The sequence below is a fragment of the Hesperophylax consimilis genome, chromosome 14, assembly GCF_061612785.1.
Source record: "Hesperophylax consimilis isolate HC1 chromosome 14, BYU_Hcon_1.0, whole genome shotgun sequence".
Taxonomy (NCBI): Eukaryota; Metazoa; Arthropoda; class Insecta; order Trichoptera; family Limnephilidae; genus Hesperophylax; species Hesperophylax consimilis.
In genome coordinates, this window is record NC_142849.1 from 24,625,333 (window position 1) to 24,648,041 (window position 22,709).

The 22,709-nt window shown below is 32.6% G+C and overlaps 1 protein-coding gene across 1 annotated transcript in view; it reads left to right on the forward strand.

Annotated features, from left to right (window-relative positions):
* Window positions 1-21,872, forward strand: part of LOC149418099 (lachesin-like) — a 76,786-nt gene extending 54,914 nt beyond the window's left edge. Inside the window, exons 5-10 of the mRNA XM_089639327.1 lie at window positions 576-704; window positions 883-1,020; window positions 2,123-2,272; window positions 8,077-8,148; window positions 11,729-11,809; window positions 21,073-21,872. Coding sequence (XP_089495453.1) covers window positions 576-704; window positions 883-1,020; window positions 2,123-2,272; window positions 8,077-8,148; window positions 11,729-11,809; window positions 21,073-21,212 — 710 coding nt within the window. The 3' untranslated portion in view covers window positions 21,213-21,872. The remainder of the gene's footprint in view (window positions 1-575; window positions 705-882; window positions 1,021-2,122; window positions 2,273-8,076; window positions 8,149-11,728; window positions 11,810-21,072) is intronic.
* Window positions 21,873-22,709: the final 837 nt, after the last annotated feature.

A 22,709-nucleotide genomic window follows, 5' to 3' on the forward strand; every position in this document is an offset into this window, starting at 1 on the left:
ATTTTGACTATATGATATTTTGGTCGAATACGTTATAACCGCGGTCTAGAGGCAGAGCGTTCGACACTCGTTAATAAATAACTTTGAAATTTAATGATTTGTTCAAATTCTGTGAAACAACCCGTCCTAACCCCTCCAGCGTCTTAGGGTTATATATGACAGGGCTTCCATATTTTATTAAAAAATTATCTTAAAAAAAACTCAGATATATGTGATTTTGTGGTGTTAGAAAGAGAAATAATATTCCTTTCCAGTTTGCCTCAAATATGCATAACGGATCCATTAATAAAATCCTAAGAATAGCCAAAATAAATTAATCATATTTCATGCCGCTATCGTAACAACCGGTTTAACTTATATAAAAATCTTATTTTTTTTTAATGAACGAGATAAAAGTAAAAATTAGTTCAATTCTTCATAACTTTCGTAGATAACATACACATCCAAATTTCTCATATTTCTGGTAGATAGTAATTTAGTTGAGGACAATTATAGCCATTTTATCTTTTAAATTTTTATACATAATACCCCTCGAGACTTATACTGTGACTAATTATTATTGTGTTTTTTTCCAGTTAATGTGGTGGATGGAGAAATTCTTTGCATAACAAAAGTGTCTCGTCTACACATGGGAGCATATTTGTGCATCGCCTCAAATGGAGTTCCTCCATCGATCAGCAAACGAGTAATGCTCATGGTACAGTGTAAGTAATCTCTTCTATTATCTGTAATCCGGACACTTCTTACTAATTACGTAGATGGGCTTGTATATTAGTTACCATTATATGTGTATTAAAATGGGTAGTAGATTTTAAGAAACACAGCTTTTATTAGTACCTAATAAAGGAGATTTAGTACCTACTACAATAACTTTACTTGCAGTTCCACCAATGCTGTCAATACCAAATCAGTTGGAAGGAGCATATCTAGGGCAAGATGTCGCTTTAGAATGTCATACTGAAGCATACCCAGCATCCATAAATTACTGGACTACGGAGCGAGGCGATATGATAATATCAGGTTCGCATTACACTTTCCTTTGATATAACTTTGTTGAGCTGTTTCCCACCCATAGTTACGAGTAATTTAACGTTTTTTATAGGTATAATCGGATTAAAAAACAAAACATTTATGATTATTCACAGGCTTTTTAAAATTATTTTTGCTGATTTACGATTATTTTAAAATTGCTGTGTATTTCTAATTTTTTCGTTTTTCGTAAACAAAAACAATTTTAGAAATAAATTAATCTTTTAGGTGTATGAATTTCAAATAAACATAGCTATTTTTAAATAAAAACATTTAAATACCTAAGTAATAAAAAAATACCGAAAATCTTGTCGAAAACGCTGACCACATGTTTGCTCCATTTTTTACTCCAATTATACAAAAAAATTACAAAACACGATGATATTTCGAAAAAACATTCCTTTTGCTTTGAGAATTTGTAAGAAAATTCTCACTTCAGTGTTTATCTCGTTCACAAAATTAAAAAATAAATATTTTTAACCGAATATCATGTTAGTGTCACGAATTAGGAATTCTTCACTTCGGCTATTCTCAGGATTTTATTCATGCAGGGAGTAACAGCACGTATTATAAAGATTTTAAGCAGAGATTATTATCAGAGAATATTTGGAGTTAAAAATGTAGTTTTAAAAGTAATTTTACTGTCCGATGATTTTTTTATCAATTAAAAACAAAAACATAGTATTCCATCACACGTCGCAACTGAGTAGTTGGGTAAAGCCTAGCGGGTCATGTGATATGCACTCCTTCTCTTTTCAGCAGCACAGTAACGTGTGAGATAGAGCGCACATCACGTAATCTCCTTGTAGCAGTGTTATCAGTGGCGTGGTGTAATAGATTTATTCTGTTTTTAATTGAAAAAAAATGTAATCGGACAGCAAAATGACATCCACCTTTCCAAGTACGCTCAGGAGTTGCTAGTTAAAATTAAAAAGTTAAAGTTTCACCATGCATATTTGAGATAATCTGAGAATAATAATAATATGATAGAAAAATAGATTAAAATTCTTTTATAAAAAGTTATTATTTTATTTTTAGCACCAAGAGGATCGTGGGTTTAAATATATTGATATTCTTAATTTTTTTTTCTTAGGTGATAAGTACCAGACTGTTTCTATGGACAGTGGGTATAACCGCTACATGATGCTGAAGATAATAAACGTGGCCGCAAGAGACTTTGGATCATACAAATGTGTAGCGAAGAATTCCCTGGGAGAAACGGATGGCGTCATTCGATTGGATGGTAAGGATTTTCATTTTATTTGGTTCATACATTTTGAGTGATTTATTTTTAAACCCTATTGAAAATGTCGCAAAAGTTGACTTTGAATTATTACCACATCGCACCCTTTCAACTAAACTGCCATACAAATTTGAATTTACGATAGTGGACTATAAAATGTTTTTATTCGTAACCTTTTTCGCTGCATGAATTCTGTCATACTTTCACGGTGCACAGTTATTAAGATCTATAAACACTAGATAACATATTTTTTTAAATACTTGTGTTTTTATATATAAATGCTTACAGTACGATCTTAAACCACATTTACATATCCAAACACATTGTCAAAATGCTAAACTTTCCAAGTCCATTTTCCTAGTTTGATATGCAGGGTGTTGAGATGTACCTGACTTACTTTAGCCAGTGATTCCTGACCTTATTTGGAGTAAAAAATGTATGAAATTACCGGGTCACACTGCCTAGAAAACCCTTGGACCCGACCCTAACTGTTCATTACCTACTGAATTATTTTATTTTTTGTTAAAAACAAATACAAAAGCATTTTTTATCGGAACAATTTTTAACTTTTGAAGGCCAACTTTTTATGGCACAGAAGTTATACCTATGAATGAAATATCTCATTGTATAAACAAGTTAAATCTAACAGATAATAAGGATATAACGTTCTAAACTGGTAATCGAACCCGGAATCTCTGTCGGGACAATTATACGTCATATTTATTGATCTAATGTTCCAAATTATCTTAACCAACTAATTTGTCCAATATTTTTGGCAGCTATCTTTTTGAATGATCACAAAGTTCAAAATAGTTGCTCTGTAACCTAGATAATATCTCGGCTAAAAAAATCACATTTTTATTTATATGAGATACCTATACCGGTACAATTGAATATTTAATTTTTGTCGGAACTAACTTTTGAAGGTTATACGCGTCAATATAATATATGATTGAATAATAAGATAAAACTAACGAATCTAAACGAAACAGAAGAAGACACAGAAAATAAAATTTTACCGATCTCAAGACAGAGATGAGACATAGATCCTGAGTTCGATTCCAAGTTGAGACAGTTATCTTTTTATTTTATATGTCCTGTTTTGTTTCCTGTTTCATTTATATTTTTTAATATTATCTTCCTTTTCAATGATAATTTCAAAAAAAAGACGCGCAGATATGCAAAATGCTAACTATATTTTTAATTAAAAATAAGGTAAGAAATCAACATTTAAAGTATGTCAGGTACGTCTCTTAAAAGGGTGTATTTTGGCTTACACCATTGTAGTTGAGCTCGTGGGCCTCATATATTGTATGCTCGTATTTTTATGGTATTTATATTTACAATCATTCAGTTTTTTGATTTCCTGTCTATTTTAAACAGACTTATTATATTATAATAATATTAACAATGTTATTATTTTAATAACAGTCATGGACTGTCCATCAACAACGAGTTAGTGTTGATTGATATTGCGATAAAATTTGTTCTAAGAAAATACTATTTTCGAAAACCACAGCTTGTTGCACTTCATCCTCTTTCTCGAACTGTTGTTTTTTTTTCTTACATTGATTTGTTAACAAATTTAAAAAAAAACTCAATATAATTTTACGTATTGTATAAAAATCGATTCTACGTCGTCATTTCATCAAACAGTATTGAAAATGTATAGATTGGCTAGTCTTCGTTTGAAGTGTGTTTGTCTCATTGCGTAAACGATGGGCATTGTAGTATCACTTAATGAAATTGCCAGTTCAGTGGGCAGTATTATAACATCACAAGCAAAAAATTATTAGATTACCTAAGAAGTATCGCAAAATGTATTAGATTGTTTGATCGTGGCGAAATAAAATACGGTTCTCAGAATAATACGTCAATTCTCATGAAAGGGTATCTATTATATTTAATTTTCAGAGAAAAAAAAATCATTTACCTCCCTGAAACTGACACGAGTTATTTTATAGAAACGTAATATTATTTTTTTTAAACTTTTTATTAAATTATGTCTTGCTAACAATGTCTTACTAAATAAAATTTTTGGTTAAAATTTTATAAAAATAATCAAACATGTTTGTGTAAACCTCACTAATAGAAACGTAAAAAAGAAACCGGTATAAAATGGTTCTTGGAAATATAGCATAAATTGTTTATACAGCCAAAGAGGTTTATTATGTGTTGTATTTACTTGAAATTTGTCAATAACCCTTCACGTCTCGGAAGAACATTACTAGCCAAACACATCATATTCCATTAGAAGCTCTGAAGGACAGATCTGACCGGGGCATCCATACATTGCTAGCCCCATACATCATATTCCATTAGAGGCTTTGAAGGACAGATCTGACCGGGGCATCCATAAATTGCTAGCCCCATACATCATATTCCATTAGAGGCTCTGAAGGACAGATCTGACCATGGCATCCATACATTGCTAGCCCCATACATCATATTCCATTAGGGGCTCTGAAGGATAGATCTGACCGGGGCATCCATACATTGCTAGCCTCATACATCATATTCCATTAGAGGCTCTGAAGGACAGATCTGACCGGGGCATCCATACATTGCTAGCCCCATACATCATATTCCATTAGAGGCTATGAAGGACAGATCTGACCGGGGCGTCCATACATTGCTAGCCCCATACATCATATTCCATTAGAGGCTCTGAAGGACAGATCTGACCGGGGCATCCATACATTGCTAGCCCCATACATAATATTCCATTAGAAGCTCTGAAGGACAGATCTGACCGGGGCATCCATACATTGCTAGCCCCATACATCATATTCTATTAGAGGCTCTGAAGGACATATCTGATCGGGGCGTGCATACATTATAAAAGTACTTTTATCATCTTTTTTCCATAATACGTTGATATTTGGAAAGATAAAAAATTATTCTTCTCAAATATTTATGCATGATTGATTACGCGGATAAAATCAAAACAATTATCAAAGTGTATGATTTCGAATTGGTGGGAGTTTTTTATAGACAGTTGAAGGTAATTTTTTTTATTGTATAAACGGCATAAAAAGTGAAGCGACAGTATTCTTACTAATGACCTACAAAAAAGGAATGTGTTTTATAAATATCAAGTTTTTTCAAAATTATGGACGTTTCTAGTCAAAATGTCCCGGTAAGTTAACATTTTCATGATTAATATTAAAATTTATTTTTTAGAAATAATAATGTTAGTGCTAACAAAAATAATAATGCTAACAAAAATAATAATGCTAACAAAAAATTGTCCAAAGAAGCGAAGTTAGCAGTCCACAACGGAGTGCTGGTACCTACCTTGATGTATGGAAGTGAGGCATGGAACTGGCAAAGAAAGGATGAAAGTAGATTAAATCCCTGAGGCTTATGTGTGGTAAAACCATGTTTGATCGTGTGAGGAATGTAGAAATCCGCAAAGAGTGCAAGGCTGATGTAAGCGTAATGAGTAAGATTAAGAAAGGGACGCTTAGATGGTTTGGGCATATAGAGCGAATGAGCGAAGATAGGAGTGTAAGGAGGATATATGATGCAAATGCGAATGGTAACAGAAGTCGGGGACTCCCGAGGAAGACATGGCACGATCAAGTGAATCAGATACTCGAGTCGGGCCATGTCAAGAGTCAAAATAATAGAACATTATGTATGAGACGATGTATGAATGTGAATGAGGCAAGAAGTGTGTGCCAAGACCGAGTTGTTTGGCGGTCCGTCCTCTCTGCCTACCACTGCGGGGAAACGGCGTGATGGTTAGTTAGTTAGTTAGTTATAATGTTTATTTCATATACAAGTCATATACAAAGATAATTTAATCTTCTTTCTAAAATAATATTAAATATTAAAATAAGTAATATGCTGCACATTTTATATACCTCAGGGGCATTCCTAAATTCCTTGGAATTTCACCATGTCGTTGGGACTTGTTGGTAAAAAGATTTAAAATCCTAAAGGGTTAAATGTGCCATATTTTTTTGTGTTGAAGTGTTTATTCAAAAAAATAATGTTCAAATAATTAACAGAAGATAAAGTAATTATTTCACCTAACAATACATAAGATGTACCACCATAATAAAGCTAGACTTGTGTGTATGTGGGATGTGTCATTTGGTTAGTTATTTTTTTATAAATATATGCCAAAATATTCAGTTTCATTGTGTTTTTTAACGTGTATTTTAAAAACTTTATTTTTATTAATATTTCGGATACTTTCTCGTAATGAAATAAAACATTTTACGTCATGATATTTCTAGTTGAATTGCCCCATACTTTGTCAGAGTAATATATTGTTTTTAAAAGGTGCAATTTTATTTATAATATTATCTTTATCTTTGTAAATTTGTAATGTTAAATGGTGGAAGTATAATGTATTTAGTTTTCTGACTTCAAATTCTTTAAACAAAAGTTCTGATGAAATATTTCTTGTTTTTGAAGATGTTGTAAAAAACAAATGCCAATTTATAAACTACATACATAAAACTAACTATGTATTTGAAATGTACTTTAATATTTTAAAATTGTAATATATCAATTTCTAACGTAAAAATAGACGAAAAAAAACACATTTAATTTTATTTCGGAGATCTGCAAGGAAATTGTGACTTCACTTGTTGTGCATGCATTTATAAGATAGACGTCGATTTCTAGGTTTTATATTTACGTTATTAAAAATCATCACATTCACAGAAATTTTATTAAATTCTCGCGTTAAAAGTCAATTAAAAAATAATGTGCCCAAAATAACCTTTTGTCGTTGGATTGCACCATTGTAAGCTCTTTCAGTGCGCTGTTAAATATATTGATTATTCGTACCAAATCCAATCTGAGCCTGAATCGTATACATTAAATGTATAACTAAAATACCGTTTAACGGCTGAGAAGTTTTTTTATTAGTAAGGCTGTCAGTATATTACTAGAAAGTAAACCTCGCTATGCAAAATATAGATTTTTTGTTAGCATCCATTAAGATATTTTTATGGAACACATAAAATTGATGTACTCATAGCACAACGAAAAAAATTAAACATATAAAACAATTTTTTCGTGAAATTCCGTAAAATGATTTATAATTGCCTACCCGACTTTACCGCCCGAGATTTGAATAGTAATTAAAATACGGAACAAATATATCATACAATATTATAATTTTTTTTCCGTTTCTTGAATAATTCTCATTATAAATTACGTATCAAGTTGAAAAGAGTTGTGGTCATTCTTGTAGGTTCCTACCTACACTTGTTTTAGAGTTTTTAAGGAGACGCACAAACTGATTTTCCGAAAGCTAAGATGTTGCAGTTGATTGTGTCTGTTCAAGGTTCAAAATTCCTTAGCTTCTTTAAAATACCCACTACAGTTGAAAATAAAATATCAATATCAAAAATATTTCACTATTGTCACATCTACTCGAATCCACTATTTTTTGAAAATCACAATTCGAACTAGTGTAACTCACCTTTCGCGCGTTTTCACCGAACTGCCAATCTCTACAGACCCTTTTCACATCATTCAAAACATTTCTGTCCTGCATCAAAGCAAAAATTATTAGTTCTGAATGCACTATTATTATTTGAATGTACTATTATTTTTGTAACTAATCCATCTTATCCTATTTTTTATTCTATTATGTTCGACATGTAGGTGTTACGTTTGTAAAAGCCCTGCCGATGCTCAATATACAAATAATTATAATCTCAATTGAAAAATATCTTTCGTAATAAGATCGATTCGTCTATCTTCGTTACTTGGAAAGACATATCGAGTAAACTTTGTCAATATCAGCTGACGCCATTCCCTGACCATTTTGTTCTCAGAAATCCCCGCCCCCTCCACTGTGACTCTACCCACCACCCCTCCCCCGGACCAGGGGGTGGCCAAGAAAAAAGGTTTGTACTACATTTGAATAATTCTATCAGGACTTGAGACGGATGAGGGAGGATTGGGGCCCAACTAAATAAGTAAATCTTTTGGCTCAGGATTGGACCCTTTCAAAGGGTGCAGATTACGCTGACTTGGTGGCTTTTTGTGCTTGTTTTGGGGTTCTTTAGCACAAATTTGATGCACTTGAGAATGAAGATGGTTAAGGGATGAAAATAAGGGTACATAATGTAGTGATTTTGTTTTGATGATGGGTGTTTTAAAGTGGCTGATTATTTTAAGATAACCACGTTTTTATTCATTACTAGTACAAGGAAAAAAAATGTTAATGGTTAGAAACAAAAAACATAATTCATGATTTCGAGTGCCTGGCATTTCAAATCTGGTCACTAAACAGGCAGGATAAATTCAGGCCAAGTATAAAACAGAATAACTTTCAAATAAGAGTAATCATGAGATTAAATTTGAATAGAGCAGTTTTGTTATACCACTATCCACGAAACTGTACTAGTTAAAAAATGTTTCATTTCGTTCGAAAAAAGTATTTCATCACAAAGTGATTCATTACCCTAACCGATCACGCGTCTCTATGTACATAGTTTATCGAGATTTTCGGTACGTTATTAAATGTCTGTTTGACTATTCCAATAAGTATTACGTTTGACGAAATATTCGATTATTTCATGTTTTTCTTTCTTTATATTGTGTTTGTAGTAAAAAAACACTAATCAACGCACATCAATAAGAACAAATGTATGCAAGAGGAATGGCACACGAGTCACGTAAATAAAATATACCCATATAGTTGTAGAGTTTCATGACTTAATGATAAAGACTTAGGTAATTAAGTCAGAGAGGGGGACTAACGCTTTGCAGGTAGCTAGCTCGCTTGCACAAAGCGGCTATAAACGTAAATTGAGACTTACGGAGTTCTCTGCGTTATGGATATACCTTCGTTAACTTTTCGTTTATACAACAGCTCTAAATATATGAGGAGTTGTAAAATTATATTTATTTCATAGTTATTTTAGACTGGTTTCTAAAATATTTGTACATTTTATTTAATTAAAAATCATTTTTAAATACATATGTATATCGATTAGGAGATTCGAAAATAATGGAGGCTTAATTCAAATTAAGAAAGTTACTGTTATGTATATATGTAGGTTGAATATCGAGAGTGAACAGTCAGAGAAGATAGTGAAAAAATATGTGATTAAGAAATGAATGGAATAAAAAGTTTGCAAATATGGTGAATCGGATAACTACTCCCACAGTCGGATTATGTGTCGAGTCGGTGTAAGATAAGAGTATCTATGTTTAAGACGATTTATGAATATGAATGAAGCAAGGATGTGACGAGATAGAGTACTGTGGAGGTCCTGTTAGTGTTAGTTGTTAGTTATTTGTGTGCCTGCTTGTTAGTTAGTATGACAACTGACCTCCACAGAACTCACACAATCCTTGCTTCATTCACATTCATAAACCTTTTCATACATAAGTACTTTACTGCTGACAGTACTACAGTACATAGAGTACTGTACCGTGAAATTTGTGTGTATTTATGTAAATGTTCACACAAAAAATCGAATTTTCGAAAAAAAAATCGTTTTCACTTGCAACAACATCAATAATGCCTTTATTTTAACACATTTTCCTCTGCTTTCAGAAATACTCTTTTTTCATGGTTAGAATATTAAAAATGTGTGAAAATATTAAAATTTTGAATATTTATTAAGGCGTGTTAAAATAAAGAGGTTTCGAAAAGAGATATTGTAATTATTGCAAGCCACAAAGGAATTTTTTTTTCCAAATACCTTAAATTAAATGCTAGACATATAATTATACTCAAAACAAGAATATGACTTGGCCACATAGGTATCGCTGACCAACCAATCAATTTAATTGAAACCACTCTTAAACCTCCATCAATTAATTCACGAGTTCGCATTTTTTCGGAATGAACAATATTTCAATCAACTTGCTAACACGGTCAACAATATTAAAGCCTCCCAGTGCAAACTTGGAGTTCTTCCGCTCTATCGGAATAAATGGAATATATCCATTTTCATAAATGATTTGGACGTGCGCCAGATAACATGGAAGTTGTTTGTGCGGAACTGATTCATATTAAATTTAATTGTTTGGGATATTTGGAATCACCTAGCTGTCAGAAATCTTCACTTTCGATTGGGTTGATGCTTTTTTAATATGGACACAGCGTTTATATTAAATGTTATAAAAATATAATTTTAGCTCATCAACAATCATTGAGATACCTAAATGTCAACAATAGGTTTAATTGACTTTCAACAATTTGGAGTTCCTGTTTAAGGAATTTTGAGGTTTGGGGGTCAAAACTTATTAATTTCAATGAACATTGTTATTAAAAGGAGTGTCCTCTGAGATTATTGCTCATTGATTAGAATTAATGATAATCCAAGAAGATAATTAAGAAAATCAGACAAATTAGCAAAAACTTTTTAGCAGAGCGTTTCAAATGGATTTTTTTTTGCTATAGACTATTATTTATTATGTTCTAATGAGTTCTAACAGGTTTGTGGTAAGGTTCTAGTCAATAATTATAGAAATAATGTTCCTGGCGACAATATTCCTTCTCAAAATGTTTCCACTAAAATTACCCCAGTTAAAATGTTCCAATGTCAAAATTTTCTAACGTCAAAATGTTACCATTAAAATTTACCCCAGTTAAAACGTTCCCAGTAATATTGTTCCATTCCAAAATGTTCATAACCTAACCTAAACATTTATTATTATTATTATTGTAGTTGTGTTATATATTTCAGTTCTTTCCACTTTGAAACACAACTTGTTACAGACCATGTCGTAGGATATATAATCACGAGTGTATCAGCATGTCCCCTAAAATTGTTCGATGATGTTTCGCTGATTGATGACATTTTTTTTCAATTAATATAAAAAAAATATATTATTTTTACATTTCACATATTATTTTGCACCTGGGTAGATTCATCCTAGAACTTCACTTGATACGCACTCCGTATCTTTCCAGCAGCATCCGATCCGAATCAGATGCGCATGTGGCAGTGTTATCAGTGGTATTTTTCTTTATTTTAAAATTAAAAAAAATATAATAATTGGAAAGCAAAACGATATCTACATTTTTACTCCAAATATGCTTGGAAGTATCGAGTTAAAGTCTTTCAGGTACGTGCTGATGTAGAGGGTAGACGACATTATTATGTGTGTATTGCTTAAACAATGAAATTGCAAAAAAAAGAACAAGAAAGTTGTCTACGGTCAACCCTTGGAACAAATGGATGAGTGCGTATTTTTTAAAGTATGCGCATAAACTGTGTTCACGATATGTTAATATGATGGCAGATGTTTGAAAGCATTAAATAAATTGATTTTGTAATGGGGGATTAAATGCAGTACCTAGTCTTAAATCAGAAGTCTTAATTTGTTTTTCGATGCGAAATCTCCCTCTATTTAATTGTTTAATGTATCTATTTTAGCATTATTAAATACTGAGAGTCAAAGTCCATTTGTAAACAAATAAAAACTAAATTCATTGTATTGATTCTTTTTGTCCAATATGTTTAGAGCACCGCAAGAACTGGAATAAAATCTCAGCAGAAAACAACGTCATTGGAGATTACGAGACGAAGGAGTGGAAGAACGCAGGTTAGTAAAGTTATCCGCAGTTGAAAATAGCGACCTGCTTTATCTTAAGCGGTATTGTTTTCTTCAAAGTAGCCTGATAAATAGCACTGCAACGGAAACTAGATAAAAGAAAAATATTCAAGAGGGTCTTGAATTTTTTCACTCTCTTTTTCAGCGTGTTTTGTGAGATTTCGACAAAAGCTTTCATGTTGTTTGTTAGTATAATCATTTGTAGTTCTGGTAACATATTTGAAATGGCTTACCGATATTAAAAATAAATAATTTTCTTCTTTCGTACGGTTAATTTTGAGTAGGAAATCAACCTTTGACCGAGAGGTTCTCTTAATATTCAGGGACAATATTTTTAATTGTTCCCCAATATTGATCGATTCCCCTTGGCTGGGAGACCTGTCGGTCTTCGCCCCCTTAAATAGCGGCATAGTTTGCAGTTGGAGGTCCACTTAATTTGGTATCTTCTTCACTCACTGCACTACCCACACTACACACTTTCATTAATATTCATACATACATCGTCTCATACGAACTTTTATATTATTTTGACTTTTTACATAGCCCGACTCAAGTATTTGACAGTGCCATATCTTCTTCGGGGCAGGGACGGCCCTGTGAGGGCGCAATTCGAGCAGTCCACTGCGGGCGATAAATTGCCAAGGCGCTGATAATACCTAACATGAAACAACCTGTGATGAATGGCTTCAATCAAAAGTGAAAACAGATAAACAGTAGCTCCTACCTTACGGATTAAAAATATATCAATTATTTATAAAAACGAACATCCTAGCGACATCTGTTGAATTAAATTTGATTGAGGTTTGTTTGCAGTAGGCATCTGTGATAGTTGAACTTATATCGAGATTCTAGAACGTAAACACAGAGGTCGTTAAAATCGTCTAGGATAGAGAGAATTCCCCTTGTTTAGGCCTGAAAATAAACATTGAATCTTGACAGCCAATTAGATTTAAACAAAAACTATAAAGTTTTGAGTAACCAATCAGTGAACGTAGAGGCGCGCGTCAACTAGAGACAAAGGAATGAACTTTGGACCCGACTATTAAAGAGATAATTTATGACCCTTTTATTTCCACAGAAATTAGAGGTGAAGGCACTTTAATACAAACATCAAACGGGTCAAGGTTTTAGTATAAAAAATCCTATGGAATGTTTTGAATAACTGATGTATTCGTAGGGTAGCGAACCATAGAGATCGAGTGCTTTGGGGCCTTTTCATGTTGAAAAAACACACGCGAAAATACAATGAAAAATTTGTAAATGAAATATAGTATAAGAAAGGGCGGAAAAACTTAGGAAAATTACTGGCAGGATTTTCAACTGTCGTGCGTTTGCTTATGGGAGCGGGAGAGAGCCAAATTTTAGGAAAATCGTATTAAAGAAAGGTGAAAGTGTTGGAAACAATGGGAGCTAATCGTTATCAATTTAAGATGAAGCGGACATATTGGAAAAACGATTTGGAAGAAAAATTTCGCGAAAAATTTTTAGAAAGAGTGCAGCGACTGAACGAAGGAACAATTCAGAGATTTTGAGCTACTACAAAGGTCCTAGGGACATGATAATAGAGTACCAAAGGAAGACAGTAATACTAAACATATAGCGATAGATTTAATTCAGGAAAAGTAGGCATTTTACATAATTATCAGGGTAGATAGATCTTAGAGTTGCACGAGACTACAGAAGAAATGGGACGAGATAAAAGGTTGGCGGTCTCATGTGTATTTTAGGATATAAACAATCAAAATTCGAACATGGTTCTTGTTTACGTTAGAGTAATAAGCAATTAGGAAAGCAATTAAATTTAACATAGCATATGGGACTGTTTATTTAAAACCAAATACATTAAATTGACAGGCAGACACATTAGCTAGAATTGATGACTTAAGTACAAAAATTTCATAAAAATGATTCCATATAAATCAAAAATTAATGACTATTTTTGAGAGAACAAGATGCAATACAGGTAACACCTTAATATTTAATTACTTTACAGTGGCGAACCGGTAAAAAGGGACAAAAATAATATTCATTTCAGGTCTAATGACATTAAGGTGGATAAAGATTTTGAGATGCTTAGAAGTACTACCCTGTACGCTTAAACTGAGATAATGCATAAGGATATAAATGAAAACATTTGAACTTTGTTTTCCAAGCGAAATTTAAATAGAAAATTTGGTCTTGGAAGAAAGGTCGCATATGGACCGACAGATTGGCAAGAACTGGAATATAGACGAAGATAACAGCATTATGAAAATAATTTCGGCTAGATGCGATAAAAATACAGTGATGGGAGGGTTTTCGCACATCATATGAGCGTGGAGACGATTTAAAGTGCCATAATAACCATAGGAAGGATGAAATAAAGGTAAACACTAATAAACATGATTGGATTGAGGGAATCAAGTACGAACATGAACTTGCCTGCTAAGACAGAAACAATAGTGACTGAATTATGAAACGTAGGCTTACTCAATTCGGACCCTATGGAGTTGGGGACGAGAGATAAAAACTAACCACCGCCCATAGTCAGATGACTGAAATGTTACAAAAGGTCATATGTCGGCACAATCGAAATTAGTGGCAGATATTTTCAAATTTACGAGTTGATAGGAGATAGAATTAATTATTAAAAGAAATTCAGATACGTCTTTTGGAACCTGAGAGGAGTATAAAATACGGTGCACAGCAGTTTCTAAACAGTGAGCCGTGGATTTGAAAAGTGGTTACGTGGCCGTACTACGTTCTTCGTAAAATTACAGTGGAATATCTTCCAGTCCGGACACGTCGCCCTAGAAATTATTTTTCATCAAAATAGCGCTACACAAGATATAAATTATCCGAATGTTATTGATTACGGCGATCACCCACCTAGGCGCCGACTGGTTTTGACAAGGGCGCCGTTTGTCTCAGAGCCGGCCCTGACTTCTAACATTCATAGTCGCGTCATATAATATTGCCCTTACACTCCCTTATTTTTTCATTTGCTCAACATGTACTTATCAAAACCATCTTATCGTACCTTTCTTAATCTTACTCATTACACTTAAATCAGCCTAGAATTCTTTGCAAATATCTCACACGATCGTACACAATTTTACCACTTGTATACACGCCTTGTGGATCCCATTTCTACAGAATTTATTATGATTTAACAAAGAATTAAGCTATATTCCATACTGCGTCCTTAATATTAACATTTTTTTAACTGTCAAAAGTATACAACAATAAAAAAACAAAAAAAATAAGCCATTTATCTCAGCGGCCTTACAATTGCAGTGAAACAATAAAATTTTGAACGCTATACACAAAATAAAAATTAGTATTCTGTATTATAAACACCTGTGTTCTACAGTTGGACAGTGTTTTTTTATAGTATTCAACAATAACATTCCAATGAACCAAAAAATAATATTGATTTTCATGTTCTATTTTATAATTAAAATTGACTAAGCACATTATTGTCCCTATTGTTTCCAACTCGGCATCCCTAATTGCTGCATAGTGAAAGGCGTAAAATAGTTAGGAGAGGAAGTAGATGGGTGCGGAGAAGGTGGGGGAAGTGCCTGGCTATTCAGATTCAGCCATTTCAGGCAACGTTTTAATTCTAAATAATGGTCTTTCACCAGAAAATACAAACATTGTTTTTAATAAATAAGTCGTGAAAAAATACAAATTAATTATGTAAAAATCGCTTGCGTCCGCCGGGTTTTGAGCCTACGACCCGTGGATTCATAGTCGAGAGCCTTACCACGCGACTAAGGATACATTTAGGCATGATTATGTTTATTGAAAAATTATTAGTGGCAGAATTGTATTTCAGATTTTTTGATGATTTTTTTGATTGTAGCGTAAATCTTCGATTAAATTAATTCGATGGATTACGCCGCTTGTAATAGAGGGTCGGTACTTTAATCGAGTAAGACTGCATTTCACACAAAGGGATGAGAATATGAAAATTAATTGAAATGGTTCAATTTGAAAGTTTAAATGAGCTGAAATTTCTACATTGAGTCCAGTTATAAAACTATACGGCAAGTTCGAAAAATGGTGCACCCCTAATGGGCAATTTCAAGTACCTCTTTGTTCATTGAATTTTCATATGAATACTAAATATTATAACATGGCTAGTCGTTATCTTGAGTGAGTTACTAATTTAAAAATTCACGAAATTATTTAATTATTGCTTATTCATTTTTGGATTTCATTCTTACTGAAACAAAATTACAACTCTCACAAAGGACAGTTTATAACTGAGTAGATTCAAGTCTGTGACAGACCACGCTATAAGCGCGCTATATTTTCATGGCTTTGCTTATTTCAGCTTATCGCTCACCATAAATTCCCATTGGTAGTGTATGGCGAGCGATATGCTGAAATATGCCAAGCCATGATGCATTAAGCGTAATGTGTCGCCTACCTTATGGAGAGCGATTTTTCAAACATTTCTTTGCGAAAACAGATAATCCATTTCTTAAAACAATGTTTGATTGTTTTGTCTACTCTGGGGTCAGCAAATAATGAGTGTTTTTTGTAGAAAGAAAGGAGTGATCCATATACTAGGAAAGGGAAAACACAAAAACAAAAAGCTGATTGCCTAATAATTTTAGATGAGCATGCGACTTATACGGAAAATTCCAACTGATTTACAGTTGTTGGAGAACAAGCCGCTACTATTTATCCCACCTGTAAGCGCATTTTATATTGGAATACTTAGAAATACACAATATTTTGTTTGGTGTCTTTTCTGCTCTGATTTTTATTTCAATATTGTAATTTTTTTTATTTATTCATCTTTATTTACACATTTGCTACAGGGTGATGTATAGTGCAGTGTGGCTAGAAAATTTTGAGTTGAGGGTAGGATTTGTGTAGAACGTAATATTAAAAGATTCATTCATTGTTTACTACACAATATTACACTAAAAAATACAACATCATACGATAAGAATACTTATAAAAAGGTTTGAAAATTTCGATATTTGATCTGTCTTGGCTAATGATGCAATACTTGGTGTCTAATTTATATTTACTACCGTAATACGGACATGTGTCTAGCTTGGTAGTCGAAAAGCATGTAAAAAACTGTATACAAATATATTTTACGAATAAAGGAAAGAAAAAAAAACGTAATTTGTGTTCTGTCTAATGGCCAGTGGAAGTGTTTAGTTTAGCTTTGCTAAAGTGTCAGCTACATTACTCGCTTCGACGCTTCGACGAAGTCCTCGACGAAGTTAGCCGAAGTTAGAAGTGTGTGCCCACACACTCGTGCAACTTCGCGAGTAATGCTTCGAGTCCTTTGACTCGGGCGCATTTACCGTCAACAATCGGAAGTCGGGCGAAGCGAAGCGAAGTTGCCCGAAGCGAAGTGAAGTTCGTGCCCACACTATCGTATTCGGTCAACTTCAATCAATTTCGCGAGTAGTGTAGCTGGGCTTTTAGACAGTTATTTATTTGAAGAGTTTGTTTGCGGTCCGACAGGTAGTTTCGAATATTTACGTTTACTACCATTTATTCCAATGTTTATAATAATAGTATGAAATGATTTACATAGGTCTAAGAATATTGGCAGGCATTTGAATCCCTTATCTAAGTTTTTGACTAAAGCAAATCTGTACCTCACGGTTGCGATGGAATGAGGGCAACCTTTATTTTTTCTGAATTTTAATTGGTTGGAGGGCAATAGGTAGAACACTATTATTTATTTAAAACCCCACGATCTCACTTAGTGAGAATGATCCAGTTATAAAATCTCCGTTAATACACAAATAGGTACAACAATTACAAACATCTACTCAGACCTCAGATACATTAATTTCCATACAACTAAATAAAGATTAAAAAATAAAACAAATATATAAAAATAAATATTTTAAAATTAAATGAAAGCTCACTCAAATGACAAATATTACCAAGGAAGTAAGAGACATAAGAGGGGCAATTGGAAAATCAAGAAATACATAGTATAATCAGAGCAACAGATTTTTTAGCAATAGTAAAACATTATTGTTCTTCAAGGTTTTCAACTGTTGATAGTTCTAAGAATATTCGATAGCTTTTCCAAAAAGTTAGGATGGATTATTTGACAGAATTTGAACAATTCATCAAATTTCCTAGTTAAAAGTCAAGTTACGTGAAAGTTCTGTAGTTATTTCAAAATTGCCAGTTGTTTTACAGTACTTGGATAAAACTGAACTTGAATAAGACTTTTACAGAACTTGAAAATGTTCAATAAAATAAAATAATTTTTGCTTATAACCACTAGTTTTTAATAATTTTTAGAACCGACCGGTTTCGCTTTACTCAAGCATCATCTGGGTACAAATTATTACTTTAAAACTCGTGGTTTTAAAACAAAAAGTATTTTATTTTATCAAATATTATTTACAATAATATTGAAAATATTCTTTGAAATTTGATGAATTGTTCAAATTCCGTGAAATAACCTGTTCTTAGACTTAGTTTTTTAAATGATAAACTAATATTTAAAAGACATGTATTCTTATGCATAGCACAAAGGATAACAAAAATATTATAAGCAATGATTGCTTTAGTCAAAATATTCAAAAAAGTCAAAAATAGTTCACCAACAAATGTAGGGGAGAGTGGGGCACAGAGGACAGCTTAACATTCTATCGTTGATAAAATAATTATTACTCTGATGAATGCTATAAAATTTTTACACTATGTTCTCTAAAGGGTTCAGTATAAAGTGGCAAACTCTTTTTTTAAATTTTAGGTACACAGTTTTTTATAAATCACAAAATAATCATAATGAGAAAGTGTCCTCTGTGCCCCGCAGCTGGGGCACAGAGGACCAAGCGTGGTCCCGTGTGCCCCACAACAATTTTCAACTTAAAAAATAATAATAAGAACACAAAAAATATTTAGGTTTTATATAGGAAACGAAATTTTTATTAATAATGTACTATAAGTCAAAAGTAAGGAATAAAAAATATGAGTTATAAGAAGGAAAAATATATATAATGTATAATTTAAGTACAATTTATGCATGTAATATTTTTGTCATCATCTTCTGATCCAGCACAAGAATCATGAGCCCATTTCTTGCATACTCTACATTGAATCCATCCTTCACTTGATTTTGAATCTAAGAATTTTTCTGTGCAGTAAATACAATGTGGGTTTTTCTCATCTTCAGATTTACCATCACTTTTGTCATCTGTCGCATTAAAAATAACTTTTGTTATTTTATTTTTTCCCGACAACTTTTTTAATGTTTTTTTTGGCAGTTAATAGCGTTTTCCTGAGTTTTTCCTGTTCTTCTGCAAGTTTAGCATTTTTGAAAGGTGATCCAGTTAGTTCTTCTGCATACTGTGTCCTTATTTTACGTTTACTTTCTTGGAATTTTCGTTGGAAAGTGGGTTTTGGTGATATTTGATTTAATATACTTTGAACCATATTGATAGTTTTCGTTTCATCTTGGAAACTAGTTGATGGTTCTGAAACCGCCAAAACTGATGATATCAATGAAGTTTCTAATTGATCGGCAATCGGTTCTTTATCAATATCAATAAGTGCCGAATCAATTAATATGTCATTTGTTATGGCAGGCTCAAAGACATCATTTGAAGTTAGGATTTTTGGAACTTCGTTTGGAAGTTCAGTTACGTTAGATGGTAAATAATCTTCTTCAGTAAAAATATCTGGATCATATGGGACAATTCCTGTAATTTTAAATCCTTTGATTGCCTTTTCCAGTGTAGCTGTCCGAATAAAGGCTCTCCCAAATATTTCTGAAATGCATGCTGATTTTTCAGTGGGCCATAAAAACAGCAATCCAAAGGCTGTAGTCGATGGCTAGTATGCGGAGGTGAAAAATCATAATCACGTTATTATTACGTGCAAAAGTTATCGCCTCGAGAGTTCTATGACTGGCGTGGTTATCAATAATTAAAAGCGCTTTCCTATTTTCAGAGGGCTTTGCGTAGTTAACGAAATGTTCCAAAAATTTCACGAAATGGACCGAATCCATCATATTAAAATTGTGAGAAATGCTTAGATTTTCGGCAAGGTCGAATGCCAATTTTCTAACATCTCGCGGAGTCAAGCCGTAAAATCTAGTTTCCAGATCCAAAATATGTATGACTAGTTCTTTTTCTTGATTTTAGAGAATACAGGTTTGAAATGGTCATTACGAGGACCACTTCCAATTTCCCTTTTCAGTTTACGCATAAGATACGTCCTTGGAATCCCAAATTGAATCGATGCTTTTCTTACTGACAACGTCTTCAAATTCACAGCCGAAACAGCTTTTATCATATCCGAACTGCTCCAACTTGGTTCTTCCTTCTTCTTTATATAGTTACAAACCATCTGAAACAAAATACAAACACAAAAATAATGTATATTTGAAACACAATATAGATCATAGAATGGGGGCACAGAGGACCATTGGTCCTCTGTGCCCCGTCTAGCTTGGCCCCGTATGCCCCATATTACCTTACTATACTATCGGAAATTTTACGTGTTAAAGACAATGAACTCGAATATAATAAAACTATTGAAAACACCTCAAATACATTACAAATCAGGTAAAAAATACTACTTCAACATACAGATACAGTATCTCTTCTTGAAATAAACATTAATAGGATATTTTTTTTAGAAACTTTCCTTGAAAAACGATTATTTAACTTTCTTGCCGAAATTGACGACTGCTCACGCCGCTCGCTGTGACCTGACTAAAGATGGCGTCCGAGCACAGCGTTTACAAGAATTAAAACTAAGATGGCGCCGCTAGTTTCGGTTTTATCGGGAATGACCCTTGTGCCCCGCTGGTCCCCTGTGCCCCACTCTCCCCTAGATATAATATGTCTCACCGCCATTTAGTAGGAAATTTAAAACTAACAAAGCCTTTCCTACAAAATAAAGTTGGTTGTTTACATGTGAAAAATATAATAAGCAGTAATTTTTAATTGAAGTACTAGTACATATTGAATTATTTGGCGTGTTGGAAATAAGCCGACGTAGCTCAGTGGTCTCAGAGCACCTGACCCAACATAAGAAGGTGCGGGTTCAATTCCCGTCGGCGGCATTTATTTTTACTCAGTAGATTTGTATTTTCAATTTGTATGAATATTTCAAGCGACTAATTATTGCTTATAATAATTTGTTGTCCTTATACGTTCATTTATCAGTTTAATTGAACTTTAGCTAGTATCTAGATTGACTATAATCCACGTTTGATTCTAATGGGTTTATTTATGTTGAGTAATATGTAAAATTCTTTTCAGAAAATGACTACACCTTCGGATCTTCAGGTTCCACGTTCTGGGGACTTGGTTCGTCTGCCTATAGACACACTTCAAGTCCACATTCAACTATTCTGGTTACTGTATATATATTAATCTACTACTTTCGCCTGTTGAGTTGAGACTTCACTAAATATACACATAATTACATTGACAAATAATAATACTAATGTGGAAGATTGATGTTACGTTTAAAATAATGTACTGTAACTCTTTTGTTTAAGGATAGTGTAAATATGAATGAAAGGAAGCAAATAGATTAACGACGCCTACACGATATCTTGTTCGCACCCATTTGATATCGAAAGGGTGTTGATAAAATATAATGTACGGTCAATTGAAGTCAGCCAATTTATTATGCGGCAGATTTTCATACATTGGTCTATGAAGTGATCGCAGAGGTTTTGAAAGCGTTAATAACTGTTTATTTATATGTCCTATTTCTCTCTGCCTACCCTTATAGCAATAATATTTTGTGCTTTAGAGACTCTATTTAAATTGTTCCTAAATTATTTACTTAAACTCTCTGATGTGGGAGCATGTTCCTTGCTTTGTGAAAAGTTGTGTATTTGGGAAAATATTCATTACTTTTGTACAAACAATTTTTTTTGTATAATCCACTTAAATAACTTATAAACCCAGTAAAATAAGTTAAGTTTGTTTTGCATTAGACATATTTTTTTAGTATCTCACCATTGTATAACCTATAATTATTATATTCTGTAATTGGGAACTAACCTAATTAGTTTAATAAATAAAGATTTTTTATCATCTTGTATCAATTTATCGTTTCATATGAATGTGTTGTAGTTTTATTTAGTGATGCAACTGTATTTTCTTTTGAGATTACGATTATATTACTGTCAGTAATAATCGTTAATTATTACGATTAAAATATTGACTTATGATACAAAAAGTAAAAAAACTTATCTTTTAAATTACGTTTTTGTTTTCTTGATTGAATGAATGAATGAATGAAGTGGAATCTTGGAAGTGGAAATTAACCCACTTCCCGCCACCTGCTCGAGCTGAAATTCGGCAGAAAGATCTGGTGGCACTCGTCCACACACACGCATTACACTAAAAGTGGATGACATTATACAAATATACAGCAGTTAATGTACGAAATAAACCTCGGTACCATTCAATCATTTTTTAATAAAAATCTGTAATATTAAAAAAAAAAACTTTGTTAGTTTTTATTCTTCTTTATATTCTCATTATGTATGGTCGTACGAAAACAAAAGTCTTGCAAATTTCTGATATCTTTATTATTTATTTTGTCACCACGAACATTTTTTAGGTTTGATGGACAAAAATGTGTTTAAGAAATATATGTTTTTTGTTGTTGATAATGATGTAAAAATCTTAATACACGCGGTAACGATTAATCGGCATCGTAATCGTTGTATCACAGTTGTAAACAGTATCGCTAAAAATAGAAAAAAATGTGATGATTATAAATAATATTAACTTTTACCATAGTGATTTCATTTGTATTTTCTGAGATGGTGTAAATAGTTGAGAGCATTTAAATGATTGATATTATAATATTATGAATAATTAAGAGAATGTGTAATTAATAATAAACAAAACATAAAAAGCTGTACAATAATACA